Here is a 16,528-nt window from a genome sequence, read left to right on the forward strand (position 1 = left end):
TACATTCACACTTCCTCCTCTTATGTGAGTCTTAGTGGTACACCATTTTATTTCGGGGCTGGGGGTGGGGTGGAGGAATTTCCAGGAAAAAAAAATTGCTGTCGGCCAAAAGCAGGAGATAAAATTGCTGACCAACTCTAGACAGAAAAAAAAATTGTTTCCCCAGTATGAGCTAAAAAAAAGAAAAAGAAGATTGTTGTGCTGCAAGTGCAGAAACTAGTCACAAATGTCAAATTCCAAGGTATATGTGTTTCTGGCATTGTGTCACCTAAGCTTTTAAAGTTTCTTGTAAAAGGTTTATACTAACAAATTGTTGGCAAATGCTGAAAGAAACTATAACACTTCCATCAAATTATTACGAATACCGACTGTAGCAGTATCCATTCAACCACCAATGACTTCCACATACCATCTCCTCATCAAAGTGTAACTGATCCTTATATCCATCTGTACATATGTAAACAAAGTATCATACCGTAGTATTAAAGCATTCAAATAGCAAACACTGTCTCCTGTGTCTATCTCTATCAACCCCCTCACACAAATATATACATATCCACCTAAAGACTTTACACATGCGCACACTAGAGAAAGCCATTCGATCAGCGCAAGCCGAAGGAAAACCATGGAAACAAGAATTGTACACATTTCTACGACTGGCCTACCACGAGCCACGCAAATATTCCAACGACCGCTAAACACCAAACCCAACATATAATCATACAATGGCATGGCAACACCAAAACCAGCCATAAAAGAATAAAGAATAATAATTTTCGGACTTGAAGTAAAGAGGAAAGGTAGTCCCCATGATTTGAAAACAGAATTTATCAATACTCGAGAAACGAACACTATTTTAGTAGTAAAGAATTTTAAAGAACTTTTACCACGATAATTCGAAAGGACGTATCATTACAAACTCTGACACCTCAAGACTCATTTAGAAAATTAAATCTAAGTTAAGGAGGGATGTGGTATCTACAAATAAACATTATATTCAACCACCAAGTTAGTCTAGAGTTCTAAACTGGTACTAGTATATTACGTATTAAAAACTTCATTACTAGTAATGAAGTTTTTATACGTAATATACTGTACCAGTTTAGAACTCTAGACCACCACCAAGTGGTCCTAATGCATCCACATACCACCCCCTCATCAAAATGTAACTGATCCTTATATCCATCTGTACATAATTTATTTGAATATGTACAGATGATTATCCTAAACCGAGTCAAAGCTATTAAATGAACTATCGAGATCTGTGAGTCTGATTACAAGATTCCATATGCATGTTGAGCAGATGTTGAGATAGACACCAAAACGATAACACACAAATAGTAACAGCATGCACACTACTACATAAGGCCCCCCGGATGGGGGTTTCGAAGTAGGACACCGGTTTTCTCAAATTTACCCCAGCTCTAGCCTACCTGTAGACTAGGGAACGGAGCACAAATTCAAAAATTCAAAATATCAGTTAGGAGAGCGGAATAGTGTAGCGATAGTCATTCTCAATTCTTCATTGACAGTTTTAAAAGCAGTTTGAAAACTTACCTTTTTTATGTCGTTTTATCATTAGACATTATATATTTTTTACCTTTATGCAAGAGTGTATTTTTGTTGTTTTTTATAACTTTGTTTGTTTTTCCTGTCAGTTGTACAGCACATTGTGATTATTATTAATGTAATGCGCTTCATAAGAAATAAAGATTAAGATTAAGGTAGGTTACCCTAGCTCCGATGACCAAAGCCAAATCATGACCCAGTGAAAAAAAATCTTCCACGCATGACGTTTTTACATACATTATACTAAACAAGCTTAATATCTGTCTGTCTGTCTGTCTGTCTGTCTGTCTGTCTGTCTGTCTGTCTGTCTGTCTGTCTGTATGTCTGTCTGTCTGTCTGTCTGGCTGTCTGTCTGTCTGTCTGTCTGTCTCTGTCTGTCTGTCTGTCTGTCTGTCTGTCTGTCTGTCTGTGGACACGATATCTAAAAAATTAATGCATTGATTCTCGCCTTCCATACGGTAATGACAAGCACTGATTAGATCTTAGTGAAAACCAAATGAATATTAATTATTTTTTTGCATAATTGCTGGTTTTCAGTAATTAGGCTACATCTTACGAATGCATACTTCAAATTCAATAACTTGGTACATACTTTAATCATAACAAAGTCCGTATGTCCTAAAAAGTTTATTGATGTAGCTTATAGTTTTAATGAGTAATTTGCATAATTGATTACTTTCATTAATTTGCATAATTAGTGATTTTTGGTAGTTAGATATATCTTAAGAACACAGCTTCAAACTTCATATAATTTGGTACATACAGTAACCACAGCAATGTGCACATATCCTATAAAGCCTGTTTTGTAGCTTCAGTGAGGAATTTGCATAATAAGAGATTTTTGGTAATTTGGCTATATGCTTCAATTTCATATGTTTTGGTACATCATAAATCAAATATAACAAACAGCACATATAGTTTAAAGCTTGTTGATGAAGCTTTTAGTTTTAATAATGAATTTGCATAATAAACGATTTTCGGTAATTCGGCTATATCTTAAGAATGCAAACTTCAAATTTCATACAATTTGGTACATACATCAACCATAACAAAACACACATACTTGATGTAATTGTTTCTGGAGTTTTTAACTGTGATGTGTAATTTGCATAAATAATCATGTTTTATGATTAGGCAATATCTTTAGAATGCAAGCTTTAAGTTTCAGACAACTAGTACTTGCAGGAATGGTAAAGAAGAAAATGAGTCCTTTTATTTAAGCTTGTTGATGTAACTTATAATCTTAATGGTTCACTTACATAATTAATGATTTTTCGATAATTAGGCAATATCTTAAGTATGCAAGCTTCAAATTTCATATACAATATAACTAATTTTCCAATTAATGGGTACATCTAGCTAAGAATTTTGCATTCCAACAATGTATGTAGGAAAAAAATATATGGGTTTGCCCTTACGGAGGCGTTCAGTTTACATCTTGTTAAGAACATATACTTCTTTTGGTACATTAGTCTTTTCTCTGTACTTGTAAATCTGGAATCTATGAAACATGTATATCGTTTATCAGGGTATCTCAGCTGACAACACAAATTTGTAAAGTGGCTCATTGTATGCGGTGATTTTTTTTGTCCTATCAAACTTGGTCTACACAAATTTAGCAAATCTTGACAGGAAGCAACATAAACTTATTTCTGCACCTGTTTCTGGTAATATACACTGCAGAATGAAATGTAACAAATATGACGTGATTCAAAGACAACTCTCTGTGCAATGTATACTAATTCAAAGGCATTTTCAGTGTTTTTATGGTTTCTGTAAATACATTTTAAATGTAACAAATACCACAATCCTTCTACATTTATTAATTGTAAGGATGACAAGTTATTGACTCCTTTTAACGTCGTACAATTATGGTACAGTTGTATGTATTTATCTCATATATATGTGTACGAAAAGAGTCGTACTTTTACAGTGAAAATACAAAGTTGATTACGTAGTACGCAGCGCCGACCACTGAATTTCGATTTTACGGACTTTATTACAACGTTTTACAATTTACGAAAATAAAATGGGCCAATTACAAAGTATGAAAATGCCAATTTCCTTGCCCACCCTCTTCGGTCTTCTCGAAAACAGTCTTTCATATCAAATATAAAATAGCGACTATCCGGTGCACTACTTCAGAACTAAGGGGTAAACCATTTGATTTCGGGGTGGGGGCTAGAGGATTTGGACCAGACCAACAATTTTATTTTTGTAAACCACCGTGACAGCAATTTTTTTGTTTCGATAGCAACTAGACAGCAAGTGTTTTTTTTGCCTAGTAGGGGTACAGCAATTTTGAAATATATGCTTTAAATTTGACTCTTGTTGTCACGTGGCATCCCGTCTTATCATGTCGCATCGGGTAGGATATTACTGACATCCCTACTCCAGTGTCTGTCAATCAATATTTGTTATTTTTTTATGTTTCATACCATAAATCTTGAGTGTTTGCAGATTTTTGCACTCTATTCTCAACCCCAGACAGTGAGGGCTTTTTTTCATGCAAATCTAAACAACACAAAAGCCCCGGGCATTCAGTTCGTATTTTCAGTCACAACTGCCTATTGAAAGACAGACGTTGTTTTGTGCAGGACAGGTGAAGCGTCCAGTGCAGGTCGAACCAATGTCGACAAACATACACATTACTACTAGAATATAGTACACTTCGCGCTACTCTTGCTTACAGGTAAGTCATTATACGCCATACACATAGTTATATGTTTTACTTGTTTTGTGTTGCTTTATGCTATTTGTTTGTGTATAACCAATGTAAAGATGGCCATGACCAACCCATATACGCATGCAACTTAACATGCTCACCAGTTCTAATGGTAATCCAGTTGGAACGGCACTCTTACATATGAAGTTACACCTCGACGTCACTGATACAACTTTGCTATAGGTCAGGATAGTTGTTTCTTCCCCATACAGATCCCAAAACTATACATGGCACAATCTTATGAACGAAATTAAGTTGATTTGCAAAGGTTTAAGAGACTCCAATCCAGGGGGGGGGAATATCATGTAAGAAATTCCACAGACATGCCATTTCAATCAATACTCGTAAACCCCAAGACAATAGACGAACCCATTCGTGCTTCGTGACTGACTGTTCAAAGTAGTACACATTTACTTGGTTTTACACAAAAGTCAGTGGATCGTCTATACAACCATGTTTTTTTGGTATGGCATATTATTTTATATTCTTTGGGTCAAGCTCAATCAATATATGAAAGACTGTTTGGTTTGTGGTGCGTAAACCCTTGAGCTCCACTGAGTGTCTATGACCTTCGTAATTAAACTTTGTGTACACACATATGGGGTATCTGGCTTTCACTTCATTGAGGCGAGTTCGAGTTTGTATGTTATAATGCTCATGGACTAATAGGTGAGACTTAAACTTTGATAACGGATTGCGTACATTTATAAGTAATCTAATCTAATCCCGATTCACAGCAAACAGTTGGCTATTCTATGTAGTTAGGTAAATGACGTCATACTTAATATAGGTATGCTTGTTTTCGACGGGTATTGGTAGACGAATTTGTGAGTAGTTCAGTAGTGACACATCTATACAAAGAATACCAAGTCGTGACTCTCTAACTTCATGAACTTACTTTGATGTATATAGAAAAACTTTCTCTTTGGCTGACATTAAAGGGGTCAGCATTTCTTTTGACAGTGTCACATCGTGATGATCCTATCTAAACATAAATACTATATATGTATCTGACACTCCTTGTTACAATGCTTACAGTCATTACTCTTCCTTTGTTGGACTCGATACAATCACTACTATTCCAATCAGTGGCGTTACTCCTACATTGAATTGCCCTTCAGAGGGGAACAAAGGCGACGCTGATTGTATATCAGCAACTTCTTCATAAATGTAGTTTGATTCGTGGGGGATGGGGATCCTCAGCCTTAATATTCAGATTAGGTAGTTGCATAGGTTTCGATTTTATGGAACTTAAATTTGCTCGACACTTTTCTCACGCACCGGTTTTAAATCATGTTAAGAGATCAGACAGCTATAGAAATCTGAAGAAGTTAGTAGCCTGTATCATTAGTTTACAGGTCAGTGAATAGGTCAAATCGCCATTTACCTTCGGCGTCCATTCGATACTTACCATTCACCTCGGTTGGACATCTGAATTTTTCAGTGATGAAACAAAATCTCGACAATGCTATTCTAAATTCAAAAATATGAACACATCTTAAATATTTTCCTGGTTCAAACATCGATTCTAAAATATGGGAAGAACAAAGCCTTTGACCGGGGATAATGGGTTATTGTAGCTTTTAATATGTCTCCAAAAATGATATAAAACCCATATGGTAGTTATAGTATAATTGTTTTTCATCCCACAAACGCATAAATATGTCAGTGGACAATAGAATAAACTAATTATAGTAACCAGTCAATGTTTAGCCTGTCCAGTTTGCGGTTACGTCAATCAATCAAACAAGTAAAATAATATGTTAATAAATCCGACAATGAATTCTACGATAATTCAGTCTTTTGTCAACTGTGAGAATAAATAATTGGTATTATCAATTCTAATCGAACCAACGCTGTATACAAACATGCCTCAGCTTAAATGGTTAATTCAGGTATTGGACCTTACGTCAGGCTAGGGTAGGTAAAGGGGTTATGCAGCACAGTTTACAGAATAAATAAATGGGCTTATACCTGTAAATGAACAATTTGTAAATCATGAAAAAAATTCAGTTTAGGGTTGCATTTGATATAAATTTGATTTTCGAGGCTTTGGAACTTTATTTAGATTGACATCCGTGTTCTCCACACTGTGCACTACTATACTATGTCGTTTATTGTAGTCATGTGACAACATACCACAGACTACCCCAGGCGATGCAATGTTAGTAAGAATTCTGTCAACTTAAACACTCTGTTTCTCTCTCATGGTGTCTACATGTTGGAACTGCATTTAATCAAATAATCATTCTGATAACGCAAAATTGCTCAATGAGCTTCTATACCAGTAGCAATGCAGCTGTTTTGTACCACCAATTGTATCATTTGATGAATGGAATAATGAATATACAGTGCAAAACAAGATAAAATTACGAATTCTAAATTCAAATGAGTCATTTACGTGTATGATAAATTTTTCACAACAAATGATCTACACGACTACAACTATTTTTTTACCTGTCTGAACTTGTCAGATACCATGAGGTATACCATTCGATGAATGGGAATGATGTACATTTCTGCAAATTTAGATATTTACCATTTACTGAAGGTTTTAACATTCGTGTCACTATTGTACAAACCATTTCATACTTGTATTGATTTTGTTAGTGCCATTAGGTATACTATCATATGAAAGGAAATCTAGTGGCGATAATCAACATTTACGCCAACAAATAATTTTTCATGAAGTATTCTTCACAGATTTCAATGTTGTAACATAATCTTCGACATAAATTCAATATTGCATTGGTTTTCAGCTAAATATCGGTTGTTTCTATGATAATGTGTGTGCTTTCATGGTGAACAAAACTATCAATGTTTTAGTCTATTTTCATTTTATCATTCCTACAGTATGTTTTTATATAGTGATTAACTTAAATTGTAATGATACTAGCTTTGGTGTCATACACTCCAACGAACGGCCTAATATGTAACTTTCCCCAGTCATTTGCGGTTGCGGTTGCTGAAAATCTAGATGGCTTTTCTGACTGCAGCATGTTGACAGACAGTGCAGTTTGTAATTATTTGATGTGACATGGGCTTTTCAATTCTCCTATTTGAATAGAGCAGGTCAAGAGGGAATATACCAACACAACTTAATTCAGATAATCGTTACTTTCGTACTTGTGGGTCAGACATAACAGTAAACAGTACATCTTTGAATACATGTATTTGAGGAAGGTTACGTAAGAGAGCTTTGCATCCTCCCTCGTGTATGGTAACGACAGGTGTGGTATGGATGTCAACATATTGTGCATTCCATGTCCATTGGGGCTTGTCCAACACAGACAGAATGATTTAATCTCACTGGGATAATACAGTGATGACATCACACATGTCCTACAGAAACGATGACTTGCATATATATGACTACTTGACTAATTCGCATAATTACGTGCATTTACCAAATTTAGGGATATGTAATAATTTGTAGCTTAATATTGTATCAAACTTGGTCGATATATTCGTGGTACTATGGTGACATGATTATAGTAAACGTAACGTATCAAATGGGTCATTGACTTATTAGGTTGACCTGGGATGTTTGTTTTATATGTATATCATTGGCCAAGGATTAGCATATTAGACAGTTAATACAATGAAAGTGTCCACAAACTAATCATAGACCATACACGGTCTACGAACTAATCAACCATTACAATGAAACTGTCAACAAACTTGTTAACCATCATAATGATCCTGACTGTCAACTCGTAAACACACATGCTGTCACTTTTGTTTTTGCCTATAACAGGCTTTTAAATTCTAGACATGGAGCGATACTATAACTAGGAGACATTCATGGCCTCCACTGTATGAAGGTCATACTATTTTATGATATTATAATGAGTCAAAAGGTAAATCTTAATCTGAAGATAATGTAGATACTATTTTTGCAGCCATCTTTATTTATATTTCCACACCTTTACTTTTTTTCAATTAAGGCATCTGTTACAGATGACATATTCATATTTTCAGTAAACTTAATACTTTAACAACATCGCATGTCCTAGTTTGACTGAAAGGTCAATAGACTGTCTCAAGGATATCGGATTCAGACCACACGGGATTCCAAGCATACTCGAATACATGAGACGACAGTCTGCATTTCATAAATATCTGGGATTCATAGTGATCATTCATCAAATTATGTTTTGAGAATACTTTTAGACTTTAAGGACGTCACAATAAAGAACACTTGGGACGGGGAGGCACCTCAGTACTTGGTAAGGGGCACTTGGCTTCGCGGGAAGTCAATGAACATGCTGGGTGTTGGCCTTGGTTTCCAATGTAGACTAAAACACAAACTGTGATTCGAGTGTTATTACTTGGTCTGTCAGCTGTGTGCGAAGATCAGAAAGTAATACATCTTTCTTGAGAAACCAGCGTTACGGTAGGGAAATACTTTCAGTTCATATCTGTTCGTTTTATGTATGCATCAGATAGATCAACAAAGGTCTTTGTATTAAAGTAGCCATGTTTAGAAGCAATAACTGGCAATTGAGTCAATACTGCACCCCCCCCAAAAAAAAATCCATATCACATTCTGCAAAATTGATGGCATGCATTCCATCTTACAGAAAATAAACCTGACGCAACATGGCAAAGGTCAACTGTAGTCGAGGCTGTTGGAAAAAATGGGCAAAAGAAAATCTGCTTTTCATATTTACCTTTGTTGGAGTCATTCTTGGTTTTACTCTTGTTTTCATTATCAAGGTAAGTTCGAAGTTCTTTTTAGTATTAATATATTTTCATGTTGCAATCTTGTGATCAAGTTAGACTTAAAAGCACAACAGTCTTTTAATGCACACCCACACACCCACATCCCCCTCCACACACACGCACGCACGCACAGACACGCACATGTACGCGCGCAAGCACGCATGCCCCGGGTTTCTCACGCCGTAAAAACCTAGCCAGTATCTATCCAAACAAAGCTTAGTTTCCAAACAGAAATTTACATGATTTACAGAAGACCTTTGGAGAATTAAACGTGGTGATCGATCTTAGTATGGGTAAGAGCTTGGTACAGTCATCGCGACACGCTTAAGAAATCATTTCACCCGGACATGCTTATCTGACCACCATCGAACTTTAAGAGTCATCTTGCAAAGTAACTGTTCCGCAAATATGCATGTCCCTTCACTACTGCCATTACTATGATTATTATGAGAACAATGTGTTCATGTGCATTATGTCGTCATTCAGTAGTTTTAAAATGTTAACCACTATTTCATGTATTCACTTTCCTTAGCCATTCAATCCATCGGCTAATGCTATCATGTGGATTGGTTTGCCCGGTGAACTTTTCATGCGAGGCCTTTATTGCATGGTTATACCGGTTCTGACGGCAAGTGTCGTTACAGGTACGTCAAAATGGGCAATTCGGTTTGGCGGACATAACGCCTAGGCATACAGAAAAACAGAAAAAAAAGAAAGACAATATTTAAAAAAAACAACCAAAACAAGATAAAAGGTTACAGGACATCAAAAAAAAAAAAAACAATTCAAAAACCGCACAGCGGATGGTATGAAAGAGTTCTTATGCCGGGTTGTCCTGCAAGCTGGGCATCTTAGTATGGGTCATTATAACCCTTTCTTTAAAAAATATATATTACTAGACTAGTATATTACTCACAGCCATCGCATCAGACACAATAAGCTTAAATTTAAGTAGGAAGGAATACTTTCATTACATTTTATCCAAATATTCAGATTTTTTATGCGTCTTGTTTAAATTAAATAACACTATCATTATTTGACATGGAGATATACAGTGTCGACTGAAATGTACCGTATAACTTATCTGCTGAACTCTTTTCCACCTCCCAGCTACTGCCTCGGTCCATCCTAAAGCTAATGGTAAGATGAGTGCAATAAGTTTCGCCTACATGATAGGCGTGGTGTTTTGTGGCGTTGTAGTTGGTTTGAGCTTGACTTTGTCAATCAAACCTGGAAAAATTGGAACTGATGACGACAGCACTGACTTCACAGCTGCACACTATGAAACTCAGGACGTTGTTGCTGATTTGTTACGGTGGGTGCACCACTCTGTAATATAATAGTTATGACGTGAGATGACCGCAAATTGATTTTAAGAACAATTCATACATGATTTTGATGCTTTGGGTAATTCATAGAGACAGTTATGAATTTGAACTGTTAGCTGAGCACAGGTTTACAGAAGAAGGTTATGCATACATACATACATACATACATACATACATACATACATACATACATACATGCATGCATGCATGCATGCATGCATGCATACATACATACATACATACATACATACATACATACATACATACATATAATTAACAACGCTACAATATATATTATATATATATATATATATATATATATATATATATATATATATATATATATATGTGCGTGTGTGTGTGTGTGTGTGTGTGTGTGTGTGTGTGTGTGTGTGTGTGTGTGTGCCAGATATTTAATGAACATAATTCATTAATTAATTTTCTTATATTTTCTGTTCACAGAAATTTGGTACCAAATAATATTGTCAAAGCATGCTTCAAAACGGTCAGTTACTTGAATTTTTTTTCCAATCAAGCATATTTTCTTATTGCGTAACATTTGGTTTACGGAATTATAATATTTCTCGCGACAACAAGTATGCAAAGCAAGTTATTAATAATAGTATTTCACATGAAAATGGATCATTGCTTAAAATATCATTCACTAAGCCTTATTACTTTGCCGGGATTGGATGCTGATACCGTAGGATTTAATTTTGAACTTGAAAACTTGAATTTGGATAATCATTTTTGGATTAAATTGTCCTTTTAGGCGTACACTTCTTATAAATTTGATGAAGACATTAGGAGTGTGTCCACTGGTACCAACGATTCGTTACAACTACTAAACAACAGCGCCACACCATCCTCTTCACCGTATGATATAGACTTGAACAATGAGGGCGCAACTCCCGCTCCTGTTGTCGTTGTTACCAAAATGACCAAGTCACTGCAATATGGCGATGGAACGAATTTGCTTGGTAGGAATACTTCCTGATAATATTCTTTTCTCTCTCCTTTTATATTCATTGAACCAGACTGTTTTGACATCACCGAACCGAATTTTGACGTTATTGACTAGTCTACTAGTAGTTTTATACTTATAAGTTACATTTCATAATTATGGAGTGTATATCTTCAACTTTGAAGTGTTTGTGTCTTCACTTTAGTCAACCAGTCACATGTCAAATGTTCCATGTGAAGCGCATTTTATTCAATAAACTATGTCTAAAATATCAGACCCTGGCGCAATTTCTCGCTACAATTCCTCTCCCCTCCTGCTCTCGCCCTCCCCACACATTCATTTTCCATCCATACCTTTCCCCGACCATCTCTCTCTCCCTCCCTCCCTCCCTCCCTCCCTCCCTCCCTCCCTCCCCCCCTCTCTCTCTCTCTCTCTCTCTCTCTCTCTCTCTCTCTCTCTCTCTCTCTCTCTCTCTCTCTCTCTCTCTCTCTCTCTCTCTCTCTCTCTCTCTCTCTCTCTGAATTTATATTGCGATGTCGCAATTATTCAGATAAATACAGACTTGTATGTAATCTAATTATCACAGTATACATTCAAATGAATGTTACCCTGTCTGCCATCAGTGACATGGAATGACCAATCCTGAAAACAGTCCCATTCTACTCATAGTATGATTAACGTCGTATTTTTCTACTCTAGGGTTGTTGGTATTTTCAGTAGTGTTCGGTATTGCAATTAGCGTAATAGGGGAGGAAGCCCGTGCAATGTACGACTTCATGTCATCACTGAGAGTTATCTCGATCAGAATTCTGTCCGTGTATCTTTGGTAAGGAAATGTGTCTTTTAATCACATGAAATTAACACAGTTACTTGAAACTGACATTTTGTGTGCAAAAAGGGGGGGGGGGGCGCTCTTATATGCCGTACTTTAACCAAACCAAATAGTCGTAATATAGCTTACATTATAATGAAAGTTAGAGAATGTCTTTATTAAGTGATAACAGTTTACTACTAAGCATCGAAACAGATGTACACCAGCAGCGTATATCATACATGTATATATTAACACCCTTACGCTGTTTATACCCTACACGGTCTATTGTTAAATATCAAGAAGTTTGAATACCCTTTGTTATAAATGTATTCATTCCTGCTTTTCTAAGGTAGATGAATTACTTCCATAGTTGTGGTCTAACATATGTGTCACAAAACATTTAGTACCTTTCAACAAACAGATATGCAATACAACTATTTGCCGTCAATCATGATGGTCTAAATTGAGCGTCAACCATTAAGTCCACTGCCATCTGTATGGTCACAAAACAACTTTGTGACGATGCAGATGCTTTTAGAGAACTTTCGTATTGGACATATATCAGGAACAGATTAGGAATTTGTTGCTATCTTCCACATTACTTATCATGGAAATATTTGTTTTTGTATACGATTACTGAACAAAAACTTCTAACTTCTGAGGTACCGCTTTCAGTTTGAGTCAAATAATTGTATGTGTTTGTGCTTATTGTTTACAGGCTGTTGCCAATTGGCACACCAAGTCTGATATTGAAATCTATGTTACAAGTTGATAACCTTATCGCTGTGTGGAAGTCATTGGGGCTATTCTCTGCTGCAGTCATTGTTGGACTTCTTATCCATTGGTTTATTACACTTTCATTGATATACTTCATCACAACCAGGAAGAATCCGTACTTATATCAACTGCGATGTGCACGTGCTATTTTGATGGCAATGATCACCAAAACCAAGTATGACACGATTTTGTATTTCTACGATTGCAACGACAGACAGGATTTATTGACTGGTTATGCAACAATAATGACAAAATGACAAATCGGAAGTTTCTATAAAATCGTCCACTTTACGAAACACACCGTATATGCTTATTCAATCGTTAGGCCTTGATGTGGTTTCTGATGGCATAATGCAGTAACTGCATCGTATCAATTATGTAGGCCTAAAAATCCACATTCTTTGTCAATCTCTTGTTCTTGAAGAGATTTCCTCAAAAAACTATTTTCGTGGGGTGTATTTATTCAAGTTGGAATAAGGTATACCAGGGTTCAACTCTGAAAATGCCATATATACTACAAATTTAGCATAATGCATAGATTTGAAACCGATATAATATTGTAACAAGCATTACTAACAAGGGGACATTTTTTGAAGAATATATTGTATGAAATACTCAATAATTATTAATAAAAATACACTCTAAATTTGACTTTCCTCACAAAATAATACAATGAACCATGCTCTGTAACTACAGTATTTCATGATATTACATAAAAAGAAAAAGAAAAAAGAAAGCAAGCAAACTGATAAACAAACAAACAAACAAACAAACAAACAAACAAACAAACAAACAAACAAACAAAACCCCAAAAACGGGTACTGTTAATTTTTGAGAGATACATCTACTGATCGGTAATAGGTGATTGAATGATCCTCAGAAAAGGCTCTTGTTTGGGATAAATTCGATATTTTTGATACATTGAAATGGTAACATTAAATGGTCGGTGGTTTTCTTACAGCGCTGCCAATATGCCAGAGATATTCCGCTGTGTTGAAATCAACAACGGTGTCAACAGGAGAATCAGTAACTACGTGGTGTCTCTAAATGTGGGGATGAAGAGTGATGGTTCTGCTTTATTCATTATAAGTGGTGCTCTGTATCTAGCTCAGTCCGTCGGGATGGCTTTGAACTTTGGACATATCTTAACAATGGCGTAAGTAAGATATTCATAACATTGCAGGTAGTAGAACCACCATGATTGACATTGTGACAGTGTGAATGTGAGGGTCGATAAAAACCCAGTTCAGAGTAGGACAGTGAAACACTATTGCCTTAAAGAGGTGTAGAAAAACGTTTGTCTGTGTAATCCTTATGTCTCCACTGATAATAAAGTACTAATGCAAGAGCCCGAGATTGAACCCCTCGCCTTTTTAAACACAACTTCATAACTGATAATAGTAGTACTACAAATATGTCATCATCGTAAACTACAAATTGTAACCTATTTTGTTTCAGCATTGTTGCATGGGTGATGGGACTGTGTTTACCAGCTGTGCCAAGCGCAAGCCTCGTATCCATAGTGACGGTTTGCAATGCAGTTGCAATTCCTACATATAATATAGGATTATTGGTATCCATGGAATGGTTACTGTAAGTGTAAACAAAATATGATATTCTCTCTTTGTACGTACGTACGTACGTACGTACGTACGTACGTGTGTGTGTGTGTGTGTGTGTGTGTGTGTGTGTGTGTGTGTGCGCGCGCGCGCGTGTGTGTGTGTGTGTGTACGTATGTATGTTTACTAACCCTTTCATCCTTCCTGCACTCACTCTCTTCGCCCTCCTGTTTGTATCTTGTTCTAGTACGTTCCCACATAGTTACAGTAGCTAACGTTTAGACGATCACATTATTTTGGTATGTTCTAACGTACATGTGTGTATCATAATTATTTCGTTGTAAGGGTTAGACGGTGTTGATGAATATATGTGAGTGTTTAAGTCATAGTGATTGTGATTGTCATTGGTAATTTAAAGCTTGTTGACTCCTAGGTGTAAAAGTAGCTCCTGGAAGGCTCACACATCTTCAGCAAAGGTGTTATTGATTATTCACTTAGCACTAAATGGTCTAAAATAAAAAAATTATGATTAACATTGCGTAAACCTTTAAATTTACTTTGTATATTGATTATATATACAGGGATGCATTGAGAACCGCTGTCAACTGCGTCAGTCATTGTTCGGCAGCTGGGATAGTTGACTCTATAATGGGCAAGGATATTGAAGAACCGAAGGCTAACGGCACAGATATTGCTGTGCCAGTGGAAAGTGGAAACACAAAGGAAGAAGGCGAATCGTTTTTATAAGTTGACGTCGAACAGTTTTCTTTTATATTGCAATGATCGCAGCCAGAGTCGAGTAACACTAAACAGTCGTGTGCAGTCGTCTGGTGACACTAATGTATGTGTTAAATGCAATCGTGCCGGTGATTTTTTTTTAAATAATGTATTATGTTATGATAAAAATTTGTTACGAATATTCCAAAGCTGGACAAACACACGTTATGATATGAATGATAATGGAAGAGAATCAATGTCACAGATAATTTTGGGTCACGTCTTCAAAATAATTAGAAGGCAAAATCGTCAACAGTCATATTACAAATATAATGTCCATCGGACATGTAATATTCAACCTCATGTATAGCCTCATATTAAACCTTATTTATACTTTATATGTATTTTTTTTATATTCTCATACACATTTCGATTACCTCATTTGATTTCTAAGCATTATAAATGATACCACAAGAAATTGTTTTGTCAACACGTTTTGTTAAAGATGATCATTTGTAGTAAGGACTGAATATATACACATTATTGCCATAGTAACGTGATACATAGAATTTGATTATACTAATGATACCGTAGAATATATGTAATGCACGTGTAATGGGTCTGGACTTGGTTTAATTTAGATTGAATTTTTGTACATTCATACTCTTTATTTTGATATTTAAATTACTGTAAGTAGTAATTAGAATATGTACAAGACAGACAATTTGCTACAGACTGGGTGCAAATTAATACCGTTCAACAATTATTTCATGCCCATTCCAAGTTGGATATTGACTATTCATTCCACTTGGATTACTGGATTATTTCAAACAATCGAAATGTATCGATTAAATTAAAGACTACAATGGAAGGTAATCTGGTATGTTCATCTTTGCTTGTATAGTGGTGGCTTATAAACAACATGTTTGACTCAAGTCGTGTAATTCAGTTGATGATGCAGCCATGCATGTTGTTCGGTTAATTCTTTTTTAATATTTTTTTTTCTAATTAAAGGTGATAAAACAACATGTATGGTTTAATGTTGTGTTACTATGGTACCGTATGGCGCGCAACAAAATAATATTCATTGGTGGGCAATAAAGTACCCAATATCATCATACAGGGATCCACAAAGAAATACTAATTGTCCATCACATGTGGGAATATAAACTTTGAATTTCTCAAATTCTACCGTCGGATGATGCTATGTAAAGTCATAGCTGCCGAAAATCCAAATATCGATGTTTCGTTTGTACCACTTTGAATATGTGAAGAATACGCTAAAATTCGTTCATTGCAAACAGTTTTTATTTTTTCGATGGCTTAAATTTGATTTCCGAAAAGAATCAT

At 35.7% G+C, this 16,528-nt stretch overlaps 1 protein-coding gene across 2 annotated transcripts; it reads left to right on the plus strand.

Annotated features, from left to right (window-relative positions):
- The first annotated feature begins 4,146 nt into the window (after nt 1-4,146).
- LOC144434064 (excitatory amino acid transporter-like) lies at nt 4,147-16,330 on the plus strand. 2 transcript variants are annotated; one of them, XM_078122518.1, is made up of 11 exons: nt 4,147-4,261; nt 8,878-9,013; nt 9,552-9,663; nt 10,130-10,334; nt 10,810-10,852; nt 11,120-11,327; nt 12,011-12,137; nt 12,844-13,077; nt 13,864-14,058; nt 14,361-14,495; nt 15,043-16,330. In XM_078122518.1, exons 2-11 carry the CDS (start codon nt 8,897-8,899, stop codon nt 15,206-15,208), a joined length of 1,542 nt encoding a protein of 513 aa, XP_077978644.1. In that variant the 5' UTR covers nt 4,147-4,261; nt 8,878-8,896; the 3' UTR covers nt 15,209-16,330. The 2 variants fall into 2 exon arrangements, with proteins under 2 accessions (XP_077978644.1, XP_077978643.1); XM_078122517.1 differs by lacking the exon at nt 4,147-4,261 and adding an exon at nt 8,503-8,690.
- The last annotated feature ends 198 nt before the right edge of the window (nt 16,331-16,528 follow it).

Source organism: Glandiceps talaboti, chromosome 4 (genome assembly GCF_964340395.1).
Source record: "Glandiceps talaboti chromosome 4, keGlaTala1.1, whole genome shotgun sequence".
In the NCBI taxonomy this organism is placed as follows: Eukaryota; Metazoa; Hemichordata; class Enteropneusta; family Spengelidae; genus Glandiceps; species Glandiceps talaboti.

Coding starts and splice junctions, on each gene's coding strand:
- LOC144434064 (XM_078122518.1), top strand. CDS start 8,897: ATGGCAAAGGTCAACTGTAGTCGAGGCTGTTGGAAAAAATGGGCAAAA. Junction 12,138..12,843: donor ATTCTGTCCGTGTATCTTTG/GTAAGGAAATGT, acceptor TATTGTTTACAG/GCTGTTGCCAATTGGCACAC. Junction 13,078..13,863: donor GCAATGATCACCAAAACCAA/GTATGACACGAT, acceptor GTTTTCTTACAG/CGCTGCCAATATGCCAGAGA.